Consider the following 16,754-nt stretch of genomic DNA (forward strand, 5'->3'; position numbering starts at 1 on the left):
AAAGTAATGAGAGTGTTTGGAGTCTGACAAAGAAAAACGAATTTGATAAAACTCTTAGAAAGACACTTTTTCGCTAATAAGCTAATATATAAGCACTGTGGTCTCCCTTTCGAACGGCCATAAAAACAAATTATAAAGCTGTCGTCTGTGGAAACTACCAATTTTTAATTTAGCTTTGACTTGCCACGAAATGACTAGATATATTAGAAGTATAACAAATAGCCCTTGAGATTTGCGTAGAATTCCAGTGTCAATTTTACACAAGACTTTTGACATTCGAGGGAGAAAAATAGAAAAGGTTCGTTTGTATGCTTTTGATATAATTTTACCAGTTTACGTCATACTATATTAAAAGTATACTATTAAATTGCAACTCTGATATGAAAGCTGTTACCGAGAGTTCCTCTTAAATGTTGAAATGTGTTTTACAATTCCTTTTATTTTCAATAGGATTTTTCACCTTTCAATTTTTTAGATCCATCTCCCCTCCAAACAATTTGCCCCACCCCCTAAAAAAAATGTGTCGGATGCCCGAGAAAACATAAATCGTTGCGAGCTAATGAAAAAAAATTCTCGTAATACAGAGCCTAATTTGAAAATAAAGGCAATGAGAAGGATATCTTACGAGAAATAGTGCAGTGGAAAAAAAAATCTAAAAAAAAATGTAAAAAAATGTAAGTTTAAATTCTTGTATGTCAGACATTTTGTTTCTTAAACAGTAAACCAAATAATTATTGGTGTGTTGGCTACTAATATGTTTGATTAAATGAGAATTTCACTGCATTAAAATCGGTTAGAAGTTTATTTATTGGTAATATATCTACAGCAAAAAAAACAACAAACCTTGGTAATATATTGGAAATCTTGGTAATATATAATAATACTTGGTAATATTGATAATATATCTGCAGCCACAAAAAACAGCAAACCTTGGTAATATATTGGAAATCTTTGTAATATGATAATAATTGGTAATATTGGTAATATATCTGCAGCAACAAAAAACTACAAACTTGGTACTATATTGGAAACCTTGGTAATACATAATAACTCTTGGTAATGCATAATAATACTTGGTAATATTGGTAATATATCTACAGCATCAAAAAACAACAAACTAGTCGTTTCTTTATTATCTTCTTTAAAAGGATTCTATGAGTCGGAAAACCAGAAAAAAATGAAATAAGGAAAATAAACGTAATAAATAAAAAGCCACTCCCCGTGAATTATCATCACTAATCAAATCAGGCGATACGGGACTCAACAGAAGCGACAAAAAATGCACAAATAAAAAGGGGAAAGATGACACCACTCCCTGACAACCAAAAATAAAATGAAATATGTAATAGCACACTTTTAATATACTAGAAAAATATAGCTAATATAAAAACCTTAAATTAAATATTCAAGAAAAAGAATTAAGAAAGAATCAATATAAGTGTTTATCTTACATATCACAAAGAAGAACAATGCAGCAAATAAAATCAGACTCTTTAAACGAAAAAGTTGGTGATAACAACTGATTAAACTAATGATGATTACTATCACAATTGGTAGATACACTGGGTCTTGCATGGCAGGAAAACGTCCTCCCCCTGAGAATAAAGAACGGAAGCAAACAATCCATTGTTAGTGCTCATTCGGGTGGAAATTCAGATATTTTTGCGAACCATTGTGAAATCTATAGTGGATATCGTGTTTTGAATACAGCCAGCATTGTCTTTCTGGCGTCTTAAAGTACATTCAACATGTCTTAATACCCTTAAGAATTCTTAAGACGTTGCAAATCCTTCTTTTCGATAAAAGGGATGCACGGTCACTTTTGATTTAGTTTAATACACCCCTCAGCACTCTCCCAAGTTTCATCTCAATACCGTTGCCTTTTTCTTACTCACCCAGCATCAAACGCTTCCTCTTTTTCTAATGATAAATTCTTTATATTTTAATGGTTGAAGTTAAGACATTCTTATATGTTATTCACTTAGTTTAATTTAATCGATTTTCGTCAGAGAAATTTAATTCGTAAAATCGAAGTTATAAGAAAAAAAAACATACGAAGCAAACGAACTAGTTAGCCTTTCCTCAAAGTTTTGATTTGTTTTATAGTGCTCTTTACAAACTTTAAATAACAAATAGATGGACTCGGTTTTAATACTATTAATTATAGTATTATTATAGTAAATTATATCTATAGTATAATTATAGTAAAAGTATTATTAATAAAAATAGTATTAATTAATACTCTTGCATATTCATTTCCTCAAAAGCGAGTTCAAATCTATTATATTACTATATATTTCATGACAATATATCTTTGTCTCTTTCCTCTGCATTGAAAAAAAAAATCCGAATTATGCAATTTGGTCCGCTCAACCAGTTTAAGAAGAAGAAACTTAATAATTCTTTACTGTTGTCTCATTTCATTGACAATGAAGTGCAAGCGGTTTTGATTATACAATGGAACTACAGGGAATCGTTCAAATGGACATAAAAGAGGGGAAATTGTATGCTTCAGTTGGCATAAAACTGTCCAAGCTTATCTTTTCTGAATTTTTCTGGAGTGCTATGCAGAGAAACAAAAGCTTTTTTATACGAGTATAGGATTGAAGCACATACGCCTAAGGAAACAGATATAGAAGAGCATTGAGAAAACGCAAAAGTTCAGAGAGATAGATAAACAAAAGCTTAAATCATTTCTTGGCCAATTTTTTTTTCATTTTAAAGTTGTTTTGATTGACTTGATATCAAGGTAATATCCTAGGTTCATTTTAATTTTGGTCATTTCAGTTTAGGTTAACTGGGAGCGGTTTTATAACTCAAATGAAAGTCTAAAATTTTCATTTCTTTAGTTTTGTTGTCTTTGTATAATTTATAAGACCAAGCTAAACAATCATATATGAGCCGTTAGGCTAAGCACCATTTGTGAACTAGGTCTAATGGACTTTAGAACAATCGTGGATTAAACTCACTGTTTTTTGCAATTATGAAAGTAAAAAAAGAGAAAACATATAAAACATATTTTGTCTTCAGTAAAGCGCAAATTATGCTTTGGTCTTAAGAAGGCATAGGGGTTGTCAGCCCTACACATGTTCATTTTTGCTCGTTTTGAGTCTTTTTCATGGAAAAATAATTATATTTTATATCATTTCGGTTCTTTTTTCTGTAAGAGTAAATAGTTTGGGCTGCTATTTGTATGTTGGAGAAACTTTTTCAATAATTTTATTCCTGGCACAAACAGTATTTTTTAATTCAATTTTATTAGTCCTGAGGTTGACCTGAAAAATAAAACTTAGTATCAATCCCAAAAGATTCCATCTATGCTCTTTGATAACCTGGATACATGTAGGCTACACTCTTTTTAATTATTGAAATTGAAGGTGTAGGAGTAGTAATTGCAGTAACCAAAATAGGTTCAACTTGTTACACCCAGTCGTTTTCGATATCTTGTACTAGTTTTAACTAGTTTTAAATAGTTAAAACAAGTTTTAAAGCATAATGGGCAAATTACATAATTGGGGGGTTGACATGCCCAATGTACCTATTGACATAATTGCTGCACTGTTCTACTATGCTGAAAAAATGGCTGTCTCAAAATTTTGACTGGATTCGTTTGGAAATGGCTGCTTACCCTCCACTCTCTTTTTACTTTTAAAAACGATACCAGAACTTTTGATTTTGAATCGAATAAGCTCCTTTAAAAGTTTTAATGATATCATAGGCAGCGCAAAAGCGCTGCGTAAGTAAAGAGCGATGTAGACACACTGTACTATTTATTTATTTATTATTATTGTTTCTTCTTTTTTAGACCAGGACACTTCGTATCGAAGGAGTTGTCGTAGAAAATTCGAAAAGGCTAATTCCATCAGAAATTGAAAGAGCTAGTGCCCTTTTTGATTGTCGAAAGTGATTGGAGGGCAACCAGCCCCCTCCCACGCCAACCATTTCCCATAGCATATTCAATCAAAACTGTGAGATAACGATTTTGTTCAGCGTAGTTAAAAGGTCCAGAAATTATGCCTTTGAGTATGATAAGCCTCCCCCCACCTCCACAGCTCTGAAGGTAAGGGTTGTAAGTTGTGTCCTTGGAGCATATAAGGTTTTTTACAGAAAGGTTGGTCGCATAAACTTCGAAGAGGTCTTATTAGATTTTTAGTCAGAAGTTCTTGTGCCCTTTTTAAGATTAAATTGGATCGAAGGGTGGATACCCAACACCCACAAACCTCAGACTAACTTAAAAAAAGGTTCCTTCGATTGGAAATTGAAAGGCATATTGCCCTTTTTAATAGTTAAACGTTATTGGAGGACAACAGCCCCCCCCCCACACCCATTAATTCTCCAAACACATCTAATCAGAATTTTGTGATAGCAATTTTTTTCAGCGTAGTTGAAAGGGCTGAACTCCTATGCCTTCTCAAGACCAGAATATAGTTTGCGCTTTACAGAAAAAAAAATACAGTGAATTGTCAGTTTGACGTATGTTTATTCCTTAAAATTTTGATAATTTTCTATTTATAAAAGCAAAAAAGTGAAAACATATAAAACATGTTTTGTTTTCAGTAAAGTGCACGTTATGTTCTGGTCTTGAGAAGGAATAGAGGTTATAAGCCCTACTCATGTTAATTTTTACTCCTTTGGAGTCTATTTCATGGAAAAAGTAATATTTTATATCCTTTCACATCTTTGACGCTATGTGCATGCACAATGTCAAAATAGCGTATCTCAAGAATTGATTCGAGCATTAAGTTGAAACTTTCAGAGAATGCTTAAAGGGGAAGATCATCTCACTAAAAGGCAACATTTGCACATAACTGCTAATGCTACTGTTACTGCTACATTCACTATTACTACTACTGCTACTGCTACTACTTCTATTACTACTATTACTACTACTTCTATTGCAACTACTTGTCAAACAGTTCGTGGTAACGAACTGTAAGTATGGAGCGACCCGGCTCAATGGTAACCGAAACTCTAAAAAACGGAAGTTTGGTACCAATAGATACATCAAAAGAATCAGATTTTAATTCTGATTTCAAATATATAAGTCATCAAGTTTAATATTACCCATCAAAAGTTACGCGCCTGAGAAAATTTGGCTGATTTTCAAAAAGGGGGAAATACCCCTAAAAGTTATAGAACCTTAATGAAAATCACACCATCATATTAAGCGTATCAGAGAACCCTACTGTAGAGGTTTCAAGCTCCTATCTACAAAAATGGGTAATTTTGCATTTTTTGCTATAAGAAGGATCACGGATGCGTGTTTATTTGTTTTTTTTTTCCCAGGGGTAATCGTATTGACACAGTGGTCCTATAAAATTGTAGGAGGGCTCATTAGAATGGAAATTAAAATTTATAGTGCCCTTTTTAAGTGACCAAAAAAATGGAGGGCACCTAGGCCCCCTCCCACGCTCATTTTTTTCTCAAAGTCACCCAATTAAAATTTTGAGATAGCCATTTTGTTTAGCATAGTTGAAAATCTAATAAATATGTCTTTTACGATGACTTAATCCCCCCCAGTTCCCCGGGGAAGGGCTGCAAGCTTTGAACTTTGCCATTTGCTTACTTTTTGTTGTGGTTTTTGGTACTTATCCAGAAATTTTCAGGACGATTTGTGTTGGGGGGGCGGGGGGGCGGAAGGAAGGGGTGACTTGGGAGACTCTTTCCATGGAGGATTTTTCTTTGGGGCAAAGGACATTTCTATGAAGGGGGTGCCAGATTTCCAAGCATTATTTAAGAAACGATCAGAAATTAAATTAAAAAAAAAACAGTTTTTTCAACTGAAAGTAAGAAGCAACATTAGAACTTAAAATGAACATAAATTATTACGTATATGAGGGGGGTCTCCCCCAATTCAATACCTCGCTCTTTACGCTACAGTTTTTTTTAGCGCTTTCAAAAGAGCTATCTATTATAATTAAACGGCCTTTGTGATTCTGGTGTTTGTTAATTAAATTTTTTTTTAAATTTTAAAGTAAAGAGCGTGGTATTGAATAAGGGGAGAACCCCTTCATTTACGTAATGACATAAAAGTAATAAAAGAAAAACAATAAAAAAAACAAGCGATACGGCTCAATAGTAATCGAAACTTTTAAAAACGGAACTTGGATGTCAATAAATGTATAAAAAGAACGGTTTTATAATGCTGATTCGAAATATATGAATTTTATTAAGTTTAGTATTACTCATCAAAGGCTGCGATTCTGAGAAAATTTGCCGGATTTTTTAAAGAGGGGGGAAACATCTCCTAAAAGTGAAAGAAATATAATGAAAATCACACCGTCAAATTCAGCGTATCAGAAAACCCTATAACATAGGTTTCAAGCTCATATCTGCAAAAATCTGCAACTGTGTATTTTTTGCCAGAAGAAAAATATACGAATATTTTTACGTAAGTTACGTAAGTTAATTTGTAAATTACGTCAGAACCAAATTTAGAGACAGCCATTTAGCAAAAGAAAAGTAAATTTTTTATGCGAATTTTTTTTACTTATTCAATGCCGGCGAGCCAAAATAAAAGCTGCATTAACTAAAAAACGATCAGAAATTAAATAAAAAAAACAAGTTTTTTAAACTGAAAGTAAGGAGCGACATTAAAACTTAAAACGAACAGAAATTATTCCGTATATGAAAGGGGCTGTGCCCTCCCCAACGCCTCGCTCTTTATGCTAAAGTTTTTATTGTTTAAAAAAAAGAGTTGTGAGAAAGTCAAACTTTAGCGTGAAGAGCGAGGCGTTGAGGAGGGCACAGCCCCTTTCATATACGGAATAATTTCTGTTCGTTTTAAGTTTTAATGTCGCTCCTTACTTTCAGTTTCAAAAACTTGTTTTTTTTATTTAATAAGGCTAAGAGCATTGAGATGAGAATTTGAAGAAGCATATGAACATACAGATTATCTAAAGGACATATCAGCAATGTCATAGAAATGGTTAATTTTATTAAGTTAAAGCTTTCAGGACTTGACGAGAACGAAGTTCTAGTGATCAAAAGGCAATATGTTAATACTGCTGCTGCTAGTAGTACTACCGCTATTCAATTCCATTAGTAATAATATCAATACTACCCCCCCCCCCCAAAAAAAAAAATTTTTGTCCGACTCGTAAAACGTAACAAAAATGAATATAAAACAAATTTTTGATGCGTTTTTTTTGTAATCTCCCCCTCCCGAAAGAAATTCTTTTGTAACCCCTCCCCCTCCGAAAGAAAATCTTGGATAATGCCATGATCACAACGCAAAGTTTCTATGCAGGTTGTTAAAAAGGGGGGAACAGCAATATTCATGAACCTCTTAGAGTGTGAAGTTGAAACTAATAGGGCTTCTAGTGAGGGATGTTGAACTAACCAAAAGAAAATATTTGCATCCTAATCCTACTTCTTCTACTTATTCTACTATTACTGTTACTATTATAACTACTACTGCCACTAAAGCTTAGGCCACTACTGTTAATTCTACTGCTATTACTACTATTAAAACTGAGAGTATTCTGGCAAAAAATGGGATAAATAAAAACTGCATGGATCTATTTCAAAACACACTCTGTCCACACAGACTTTCAAGAGGATGCATCAGAAATGCTTTAGGAACAGCTGATGGTGTTAAGCTGAAACTTTCAGCGTGGGTTGAAGGGGATGTTGGAGAAGGTGTTATGCGTGTACTGCTGCTAATGCTGCTACAATTATTGCTATTGCGCAAGCTAAGGGTATTAAGCTGAACCTTTTAAGGAATATTCATGCGGATGTTGAACTAAATCAAAACAACTACATGTGGATTTTCAAAAAGGTGATAAAGCAATATCTGGAGAACAACTTATATTATTAAGTTAGACCTTTAAGGGTAAGTTATGGAGTATTTTGAATTAGCCAGAAGGGACTATGTTTATACTTTTTATACTACCAGTACAGTTACTGTCACTAATGACGCTAAGGGTATTTAGGTGAAACTTTTAGGGAGCATTTAGGTGGAGTTAAAATTAAACGAAAAAACTGCATGTATGCAGGTTTTCAAAAGGGCCTATAAGCACTATCATAGGCAGCACCAATATATATAATGGCTAGATATATCATTGAAACTTTTAAAGAAGCTAATTTGATTCAAAACTAAAAGTTCTAATGCCCTTTTTTAAGAGTAAAAGATATTGAAGGGCATGCTGCTCTTCTCTCAAGCAGATTCATTTTCCAAACGCATCCAGTAAAAATTTTGAGATATTCATTTTGTTCAGAATATTCAACCAGTCCAGTAACTATGTTATTAGGGATGTTGGGCAAGTCAACACCCCATATTTATGCATTTGGCCCACTATGCTTTATAACTAAATGTTGCTTTAAACTAAATCAACAGGAATTGTGTTTATGGCTGCCAATAAGACATCTCATCAATATATCGACCCCAACTGGTATTAAATTGAAACTTTTGGGGTTACTACTATTACTGCTTGTGTTCTTACAGAAGAAGTAAATAAAAAGAGTGTAAGAGTAATCAGGTTGTCAAAGAGCATAGATAGAATGTTCTGGGAATTATATCAAGTTTATTGTTCAGGTCAACTTTAGGAGTTACAATATTAATTAAAAAAAAATGTTTTTGTCAGGATTAAAAATTGCTGAAAAAATTTCTCCAACTTACAAATAGCAACTCAAACTATAGGTTCTTATAGAAAAAAGTCAAGAAGATATAAAATATTAGTTTTTCCTTGATAAGGGCTTTTTCAATAAAAACAAGCAGAAATTAATTCAAAAAACTTCTTCTAAGAAATTTGTACTTTACTGAAACAAAATAGGTTTTAAATGTTTTCACTTTTTTTTCTTTAATAAATAAAAAATTGTCAAAACTTTAAGGACTAAATATCAGTATATGTCAATTAAACTGACAATCCAAGGTCATTTGTTTTTGTTTTTGTTTCTTTTTCATTAAAGCGCAGATTATGTTCTTGCCTTAAGAAGGCATGGGGTTTATTAGCCCTATTCATGTTAATTTTCGCTCGTTTTGAGTCTGACCCGGCTATTTATTGTAATTTCTTTTTGTTTTGAGATTGATTTATTTATTGATAGTGATTTTTGATAGTTTTGCGCTTGAATTATTATTTGACTTTGTTTATGCTCATTAATGGCTTAATGGCGCTCTTTACTTTTCTTTGAAAAACTTATTTTGTGGAAAAAGTTTTTACAATTAATTTTTATCTATTATAGAGTGGTGCTTCCTATGATATTGCTTATATTCCCTTTTGAAAACCGGCAGGCATACAGTTTTTTCGTCTAATTGAATCTCCTTTTAAACCTACCCTAAAAGTTTCACTTTAATACCCTTAACGTCATTTGTTACAGTAACTGTAATGGTAGCATTAAAAGTAAACACATAACCTAGCGCCTTCTGGCTAGCTCAAAATCCCCCAGAACTTACCCTTAAAGGTGGTAGCTTAATAATATAACTTGTTTTCAGATTTTTGAAATCTGACCCTTTTGTCACCTTTTTGAAAGTCCACATGCTCATAGTTCGTTTTGATTTAGTTCAGAATCGGCCTAACTGTTCCTTAAAAGCATTATCTTAATACCTTTAACACGTGTAGTAGCAATAGTTCTAGCAGCATTAGTAGCAGTATACACATACCACCTTTGGTTTCTTAACATCTCCTTTAACAGACGCTGAAAATTTCAGCTTAATACCCATCAACCGTTCCTAAAGTATTTATAATGCTTCCGCTTGACAATATGGGCATAATGTGGGCACAGTGTTTTTCCAATTAGTTTCATAAAATTTACATATATCCCGAATATTTCACCTTAATACCCCTAGTCTTAATAACAGTAATATCAGTAGTAGCGGTAGAATTAATAGTAGTAGCCTAAGATTTAGTGGCAGTAGTAGCAATAGAAGTAGTAATAATAGTGGCAGTAGAAGTAGTATGAGTAAAAGCAGTAGCATTAGGATTTACATATTATCTTTTGGTTAAGTGTACATCCCCCACAACAAGCCCTGTTAGTTTCTACCTCACACACGAAACTTTTCCTAAGATATTGCTCTTATAACTTCTGGCAACCTGCATACAGATGGAGTGTTGTGATTCAGTACACCTTCCCCCCTCAAAATTCCTTGAAAATTTTACCTTCATACCCTTATTAATAGTTCTAATGGTAGTCACAGAAGTAGCATTGATATTACTGGTAAAAGTACTAAATAGCGGTAGTACTTCTAGCATAATTAGTATTAAAATATTAGTAGAGGTGACCCTAAAGCCCCCATTGCTCACCCCTGCTGCCACCTACAACTTTTTTTAACACCATATATTGGCACGAGAACCACGTGGTTTATGGTTTTCTCAGTGAGAATGAAAAAACAGGAATTTTATCACTTTGAAAAACATTAATTTTGTCACATTTATGGTTGTTTTCATGGATGGTTATGGATGATTTATGGTTTTTGTCAGTGAGAATTTGAAAAAACAGGAATTTTGTCACATTTATGTCTGTTTTTATGTTTTTTTTAAGTTAGAATTTGAAAAACAGTAACTTTCTCACATTTTTGTATGTTTTTATTGTTTTTGTCAGTGAGAATTTGAAAAAACAGGAACTTTCTCACTGAGAAAACCATAAACCACGTGGTGTAGTCACGAGTCAGAACACCTGTGCTGTCGACCTCAATTCACCTATCGTGAATCAATAATTCCCCTTAGAGACAACAAATTAATTTCCCCTTTCTTGACAGATCAATCAATCAATGACATCATCTGTCAGACTTTAAAAATTTTCGCCTAGAAACATTTCTCCAGGAATAGATCCAAATCATTAATGTCTTTGCCTCGGGAACAGTTCTACTGGTCGAACTCCAAAGGATATTAATAACCAAAGGCCATGGAAACAATTAGGCAAGAAACATCTTAGCGATGAATGTTGTTGTTGTTGTTTGGGGTTTGACGCGTTCGACCAATCGGTCATCTGCGTTTGTATCACTCGATTATTCTGTGCCTTCTGTAATCACTAGCTTGCTTGGGTGTCACTTTAGTCAATATTCATTGAGCCATGTCAGGTATCACTTATTGTGCTATTGGTAGGGGGTCATTCACATGTAGCAAATGCCTGCGTCGAAAAACAAGAATCAGAGTAATTCGGCACTGCGTCATAAAACAATTAAAATACAATTGCAACACAATTAAATAAATAATGCCAATATACAACATTCCTGTCACATGCATCAACTAAAAAAAAAAAAAAAAAAAAAAAAAAAAAAAAAAAAAAAAAAAAAAAAAAAAACTGATAGAACATAGATAAAAAGAAAAAATATACAAATTGTGATGACTCTAAAATGAGCTAATATAAGGGTGTAAAAAAAAAAAGAAAAAAAAAAGAAAAAAAAAACTGATAGAACATAGATAAAAAAAACAACTTAAAGGGAATGAACCAAACCAGTAGTCTTAACAAATCTACCTAAAAGGTTTGTGCTTAGTTGTCTAGCCCAAGGAGGAGACGTGTAATGTCCCAGAACAGAGCACATTGTGAATGCCTTAAATGCCCTCTCACAGCAATTCGTTAGTATTTCCCTCTCCTTTTCATATTTTCTACAGTTGAAGATGATGTGACGTATGTCTTCGTACACTCCACATGTGTCGCAGTTGGGGGAAGGGGTAATTTTCCAATGGAATAGTGTTGATTTAGTCCTTGCATGGCCACATCTAAGACGAAAGAGACAAGTTGAAAGGATGCGAGATGAGAGGTACATTTCTTTTGATGGCTGCTTGTAATTATACAGATCCAGGAGCTGGGTATGGAAAGAACGGAGCCAAGCCTCTTCTTCCTCCAAAATTTTTGAACTGATTGAAGACAGGAATTCAGGTCCAGTAATAGGGGTTTGAGTGATCAGACCCAGATGGGAGGCTTGTTTTGCAGCCTGGTCTGCTAATTCATTTCCCTTTATACCACAGTGTGCTGGGACCCATATAAATAGGACTGATATACCCCTTCTTGCAAGTTGTGTAGTCAGATTTTCAATCTCCATGGCAACATTTCTTGCTTGGTGTTGCTGGTATGAAAGGTAGTCCAGAGCTGACAGTGAATCTGTGCAGACAATATACTTCCGATTTTTGGTCTCTGTTTGGCTTGCTATGGCTTGAAGAGAAAACTTAAGTGCCATAAGTTCTGCAGAGAAAATTGTCAGGTAGGGGGGTAAACGGTAGGAAAGAGACAGGCCCTGGGAGGGTATAACTACTGCACAGCTGCATTTCGTTTCTGTCTAAGAGCCATCTGTGTAAACTTGGATGTAGTCCTGGTATTCTGCCAACTTTCCCAGGAATATGATTTTCATCACAGCTTGGGGGAGGTCCTCCTTTTTTTCAATGCTGATCTTAGGAATAATCAATTCCCCAATTCCTTTGGAGGCACTGGGAGAATCATCATCCAAATTAACAGTCAGCCTACCATTCTCTATGAACTCTTCCATGCCAGGAAGGCAAAGGAATCTCTGAAAAGAGGGCATCTCTGTTGGTTTGTAGCGGACATCAGGGTTGTGGTGGCTAGCGATTCCTTTGTAGATAATGTGGTTCTTGAGTCTTATCTTCTTTGCAAAATATCTTGCAAGGAGATATTTTCTTCTGGAGTGAAGGGACTAGATCCCCACTTCACAGTACATAGCTGCAATAGGAGTTGATTTTAGGCAGCCAAGGGCTCTTTGTAAGATTTCATGGAGGGTAGTGTCAAGTTTCGTGAGGAGACATTTCTTGGCAGATCCATATATAAATGATCCATAGTTTATCTTGGATATCACCACTGACTTGACAATAGTTGAAGCAAAGACTGTGGGGGCTCCTCTTCTTCCAAGACAGAGAGCATTAATGAAGTTTTGTCTTTGTTTGAGACTGCCAATCAGCTCATCCAGATGGGGTTTCCATGTCAGTTTTTGGTCAAATACAAATCCCAGAAAGCGTGCATGTTCTGCAACCACAATCCCATGTCCATTCAGTTTCACCAGTGGTTTGAAAGCATCCAGGTTATGCAAATTGTGGAAAAACACACTAACTGACTTATGGCTTGAGAAGACCATATTATTACTTTTTGCCCAAGTTGATAGCATATCTAAAGCTTTTTGAGAGGCTGACTGTAAGCATGCAGGGTCTCTCCCCACAACTGCAACAGCAATATCATCAGCATACAGAAAGAGCTCTGCTCCAAGAACATTTTCCAGGCTTATATCATGACAATAAACTGAGAAGAGAAGTGGACTTAGAACAGCCCCTTGAGGGAGTCCAATGTCAAAGGCTTTCCTCTTAAACTCTGAGAAGGAGCCCCCAGGGAGGTCTGGACCTCCCTACCCATCAAAAATTGGTGGATCCAATTTACCAGTGGGTCTGGTAAGCCCATTACAGATAGCTTTCTGACTAGTTGTCTCACATCTACTCTATCAAATGCTGATTCCATGTATAAAATTATCACATGTGCCGCTTTTCCATTTTTGAAGCTTTGTTTGATTAGATGCTCTAGTCTAACTAAGGCATCTGTGATGCACCTTCCTGGGAGACATCCGAGCTGTTCAATTTGAATGTGATCTGATAATGGGGTTAAAATTCTTTGTTTTATTACCCTCTCAATTAGTTTTGCAACACAAGAGGTGAGTGATATAGGGCGGTATGAATCAACCAGCCTAGGGTCTTTTCCTGCCTTGAGCAGTGGGATCACTGTTGCCTTATTCCATTCTGATAGTATTGATTACTCTATGACAGATCTATTGAATAACTCTTTCAGTAGCTCAACAAATGTATCTGGCAAATTTTTCAACATCAAATTAGGAATTCCATCAGGGCCAGTTGCACCTGGCTGGAGCTTTGAAATGGTGTCTTAAACTTCCTGAAAGCTGAAATGAGAAAATGGAACAGTACCGTTTTTGAGACTGAGTTGATGGTGTGTGAACTGTAATGGTGTATCTACTTTCAGACATTTTTTTAAGAAGAGATTAAGTTTCCCATTGGTTGAAAATTCTGTAGTCTTTCCCATCTTTATCTCTGCAGGGATGGGTGTTCTTCTGTTTTTACCTGAAAAAACCTGAAAATTTCTCCATAGCACTGAAACGGGCGTGTTGTGGCCAAATTTCTCTTCAATGAGCCTTCTCCATCCCTCCTGTGTCTAGTCTATAGTGTCTCTTTGAATTCTGCTGTCTTTTGCTTGAAAGCTATTTTATTCTCAATTGAGAGGTATCTAGAGAAGTTATTTTTTGCTTTTTTATTCTCTAGGTAGGCTTTATGGCATTTATTGTTCCATACAGGAGTGGAATTTTTTATCTTGGGGTGAGGTTGTTTGTAACCAAATATTCTTTCTGAAGAAGCTATTATAGCTGAAGTAATCTTATTAGATAATGATTCCACTGACTGGTCACTCGTCTTAATTTCTGAAGCCTTTTGGTTTAAGTTGTGTTTCCAGGAGTTCCAGAGTTTGTCTTGGAATTTCCAGAATTTCACTGGTTGGAATCTTGACCTTACTGGGCTGATCTCTAGTGTTAATGATAGAACCTCGTGGTCAGAATCAAAGTCACAGGGTTTCTGAATTTCTACACTATTTACAATATCTGATGATGTGAAAGTGAGGTCAATGGTTGAGTATTTGCCTGTCTGAGGGTTCAGCCGTGTATTTAGGTCCTTGGGGGTGACAAGGGACAACTTATTTATGGGTTCCAGGATGTAATCAGTTAAAGGGGTTGCAATTGGATCTTCTGGTGATACAGTATCCCACATTTTGTGGTGCAGGTTAAAGTCACCACTAATTATTTTCACTGGGCCACATGCATTCACAATCAGTTTGAATTGATACAAGGAGAATTTATTTGTCTTTGGGGCATAACAGTTAGCAATACTAATCCACTTGTTACTTCCCAGTAGCTTTATGTCAATTATGCCTACCTCCATTTCCCCTTGTGGACTGGGGTCATGTGTTCTAAAAGCTAGGGAATTTTTTACCAGTGACAGTAGGCCACCACCTGTTTTGTGGACTCTGTTCCAACGGGCAATATTGTACCCTTTGAAATCATGGAGAATATTCTCCTGTTCTAAAAAAGTTCCTTAAAGTTGGAAAATATCAGGAGCATGCCTGACTAAAGTATTTTGGAGTTCTTTTCTTTTGGCTTGGTTGAATCCCCGGATAATTAGTTGGAACACTGAAAGGGAGCTATTCATTTGTGTGTGAGGGAGCTAACCTGGGTCTTTGTAGCTTATTACTACTACCTTCTGGGCTAGGTGTAGCCTCTTTTCCTTTACGTTTTCTTTCAGGGGCCCTTGGGCTGCTGGTTTGGGGAGGGTTGTTACTGGTTGTAGGGCTTGATTCAACTCTGTTTAGGTTTTCAGCAATGTTGGACAGGCTAAGGACTGCATTTTGAAGATTAGCTGGCATCATCTGAGATACTAGTTTGCAAAGTGATGTTATTGTCTCAGCGAGATAAGAGATCTGCTTTGTAACACCTTCAAACATGGTCATATATTTCTTGTTCAGGTCCTCAACAGGATGGTGGTTAGGTGTCAAAGGAGGGAAGGAGTCTTTATGGGCCATAGGGACATGTTTGGTTTGTGTTGGAAGTCCCTTCTTCAGGACCTCTGCAGCAGTCCTCATGGGGACATTATTAGTGAAGGAATAGGTAACAATTGCTTTCTTCTCCATGAATATTGGGCATTCCCTAGCATTAGTAGCATGGTTACCACTTCAGTTAGGGCACTTGAGTACCCGATCTTGTTTATTTTTTTTTAATTTGAGACATTCATTATGAGTGTGTTGTCTACTACACAGTAGGCATCCTCTTCCTCTGCGGCAATTTGAAACCATGTGGCGAAAATTTTGGCAATTGCAGCACTATATTGACCGAGGGATAAACTGCTTAACTGTATACCTTGCGTCCCAAACAGAGACTTTCAGAGGGAACTGAACATCCTGATTGAAGGTGCAAACCAGGGGGATAACTGAAGGGCTTGGGTTTTTAAAGGCCAATGTCACATGTTCTATTCTATTATCAACTTGGACCTCCTTGACAAAGTCATCCAGATGAGTGACCTCTTCAGATGGGATATATACAATTCCTTTTCTATTTCTTATCAAAGCAGGGTTGGAACTAGGACCCAGCACAAACTTTACTTTACAACCATTTACTGCTATATCTGAAATTGAAAGTATAGCTGTAGCTACTGATTGGTTTGCAGCTATTATTATAATGGAGCCATCTGGTCCAAGTCTTTCTAACATTGAACCATAATGGCCCCTGCCCTCATGATTATGGAGGTGTTCAAAAAGTTTTTTGGCAATGACTGTTCTACTACCCAATGTCAACAACCTAGTGGTTTCATTTGGACCTTCAACACCTAAAGCCAAAATCCTAACACAAGAATTAATTGGGTCAGGGGTGTCAGGACTAGGCCTACTCCTAATTGTCCTGTCAGTCATCCCCCCCAAAAAAAACCCAATGGGTTAAAAATAATCAGGTAAAACAACAATATAAAATCACAAAAGAAGTAAAATGTCAAATAAATAAAACGAAAATGCTACAAGCAGAGGGGGGAGCCCTCAGTCAAAAATAAAATAAGCAAGCAATATAATTCAAAAGCAGGCACAGCACTAATTTTAAAAGCAGGGTAAAAATGGGTTGCTAAGCACTCTCAGCACTTTGATAGTTGCAGTATGCAGGAATCTGGGAAAATTTGCACAAAGCACAATAACAGTCAAAGCAAGCCAAAGGCCAAAATGCACAACGAAACGAGTATACAGGCGTCAGGGACCCCAAGGGCAGATTCCCTTGTGATTTA

The 16,754-nt window shown here is 35.6% G+C and overlaps 1 protein-coding gene across 1 annotated transcript; it reads right to left on the bottom strand.

The window, feature by feature from the left end:
- Nucleotides 1-2,511: 2,511 nt before the first annotated feature.
- LOC148947513 (uncharacterized) lies at nt 2,512-12,118 on the bottom strand. The gene is made up of 2 exons (XM_089095919.1): nt 11,416-12,118; nt 2,512-2,618 (listed from the first exon to the last, which is right to left on the bottom strand). Exons 1-2 carry the CDS (start codon nt 12,116-12,118, stop codon nt 2,512-2,514), a joined length of 810 nt encoding a protein of 269 aa, XP_088952045.1.
- Between the last annotated feature and the right edge of the window lie 4,636 nt (nt 12,119-16,754).

Source organism: Artemia sp. Qi Xiang Cuo, chromosome 10, assembly GCF_049724085.1.
Source record: "Artemia sp. Qi Xiang Cuo chromosome 10, ASM4972408v1, whole genome shotgun sequence".
Taxonomy (NCBI): Eukaryota; Metazoa; Arthropoda; class Branchiopoda; order Anostraca; family Artemiidae; genus Artemia; species Artemia sp. Qi Xiang Cuo.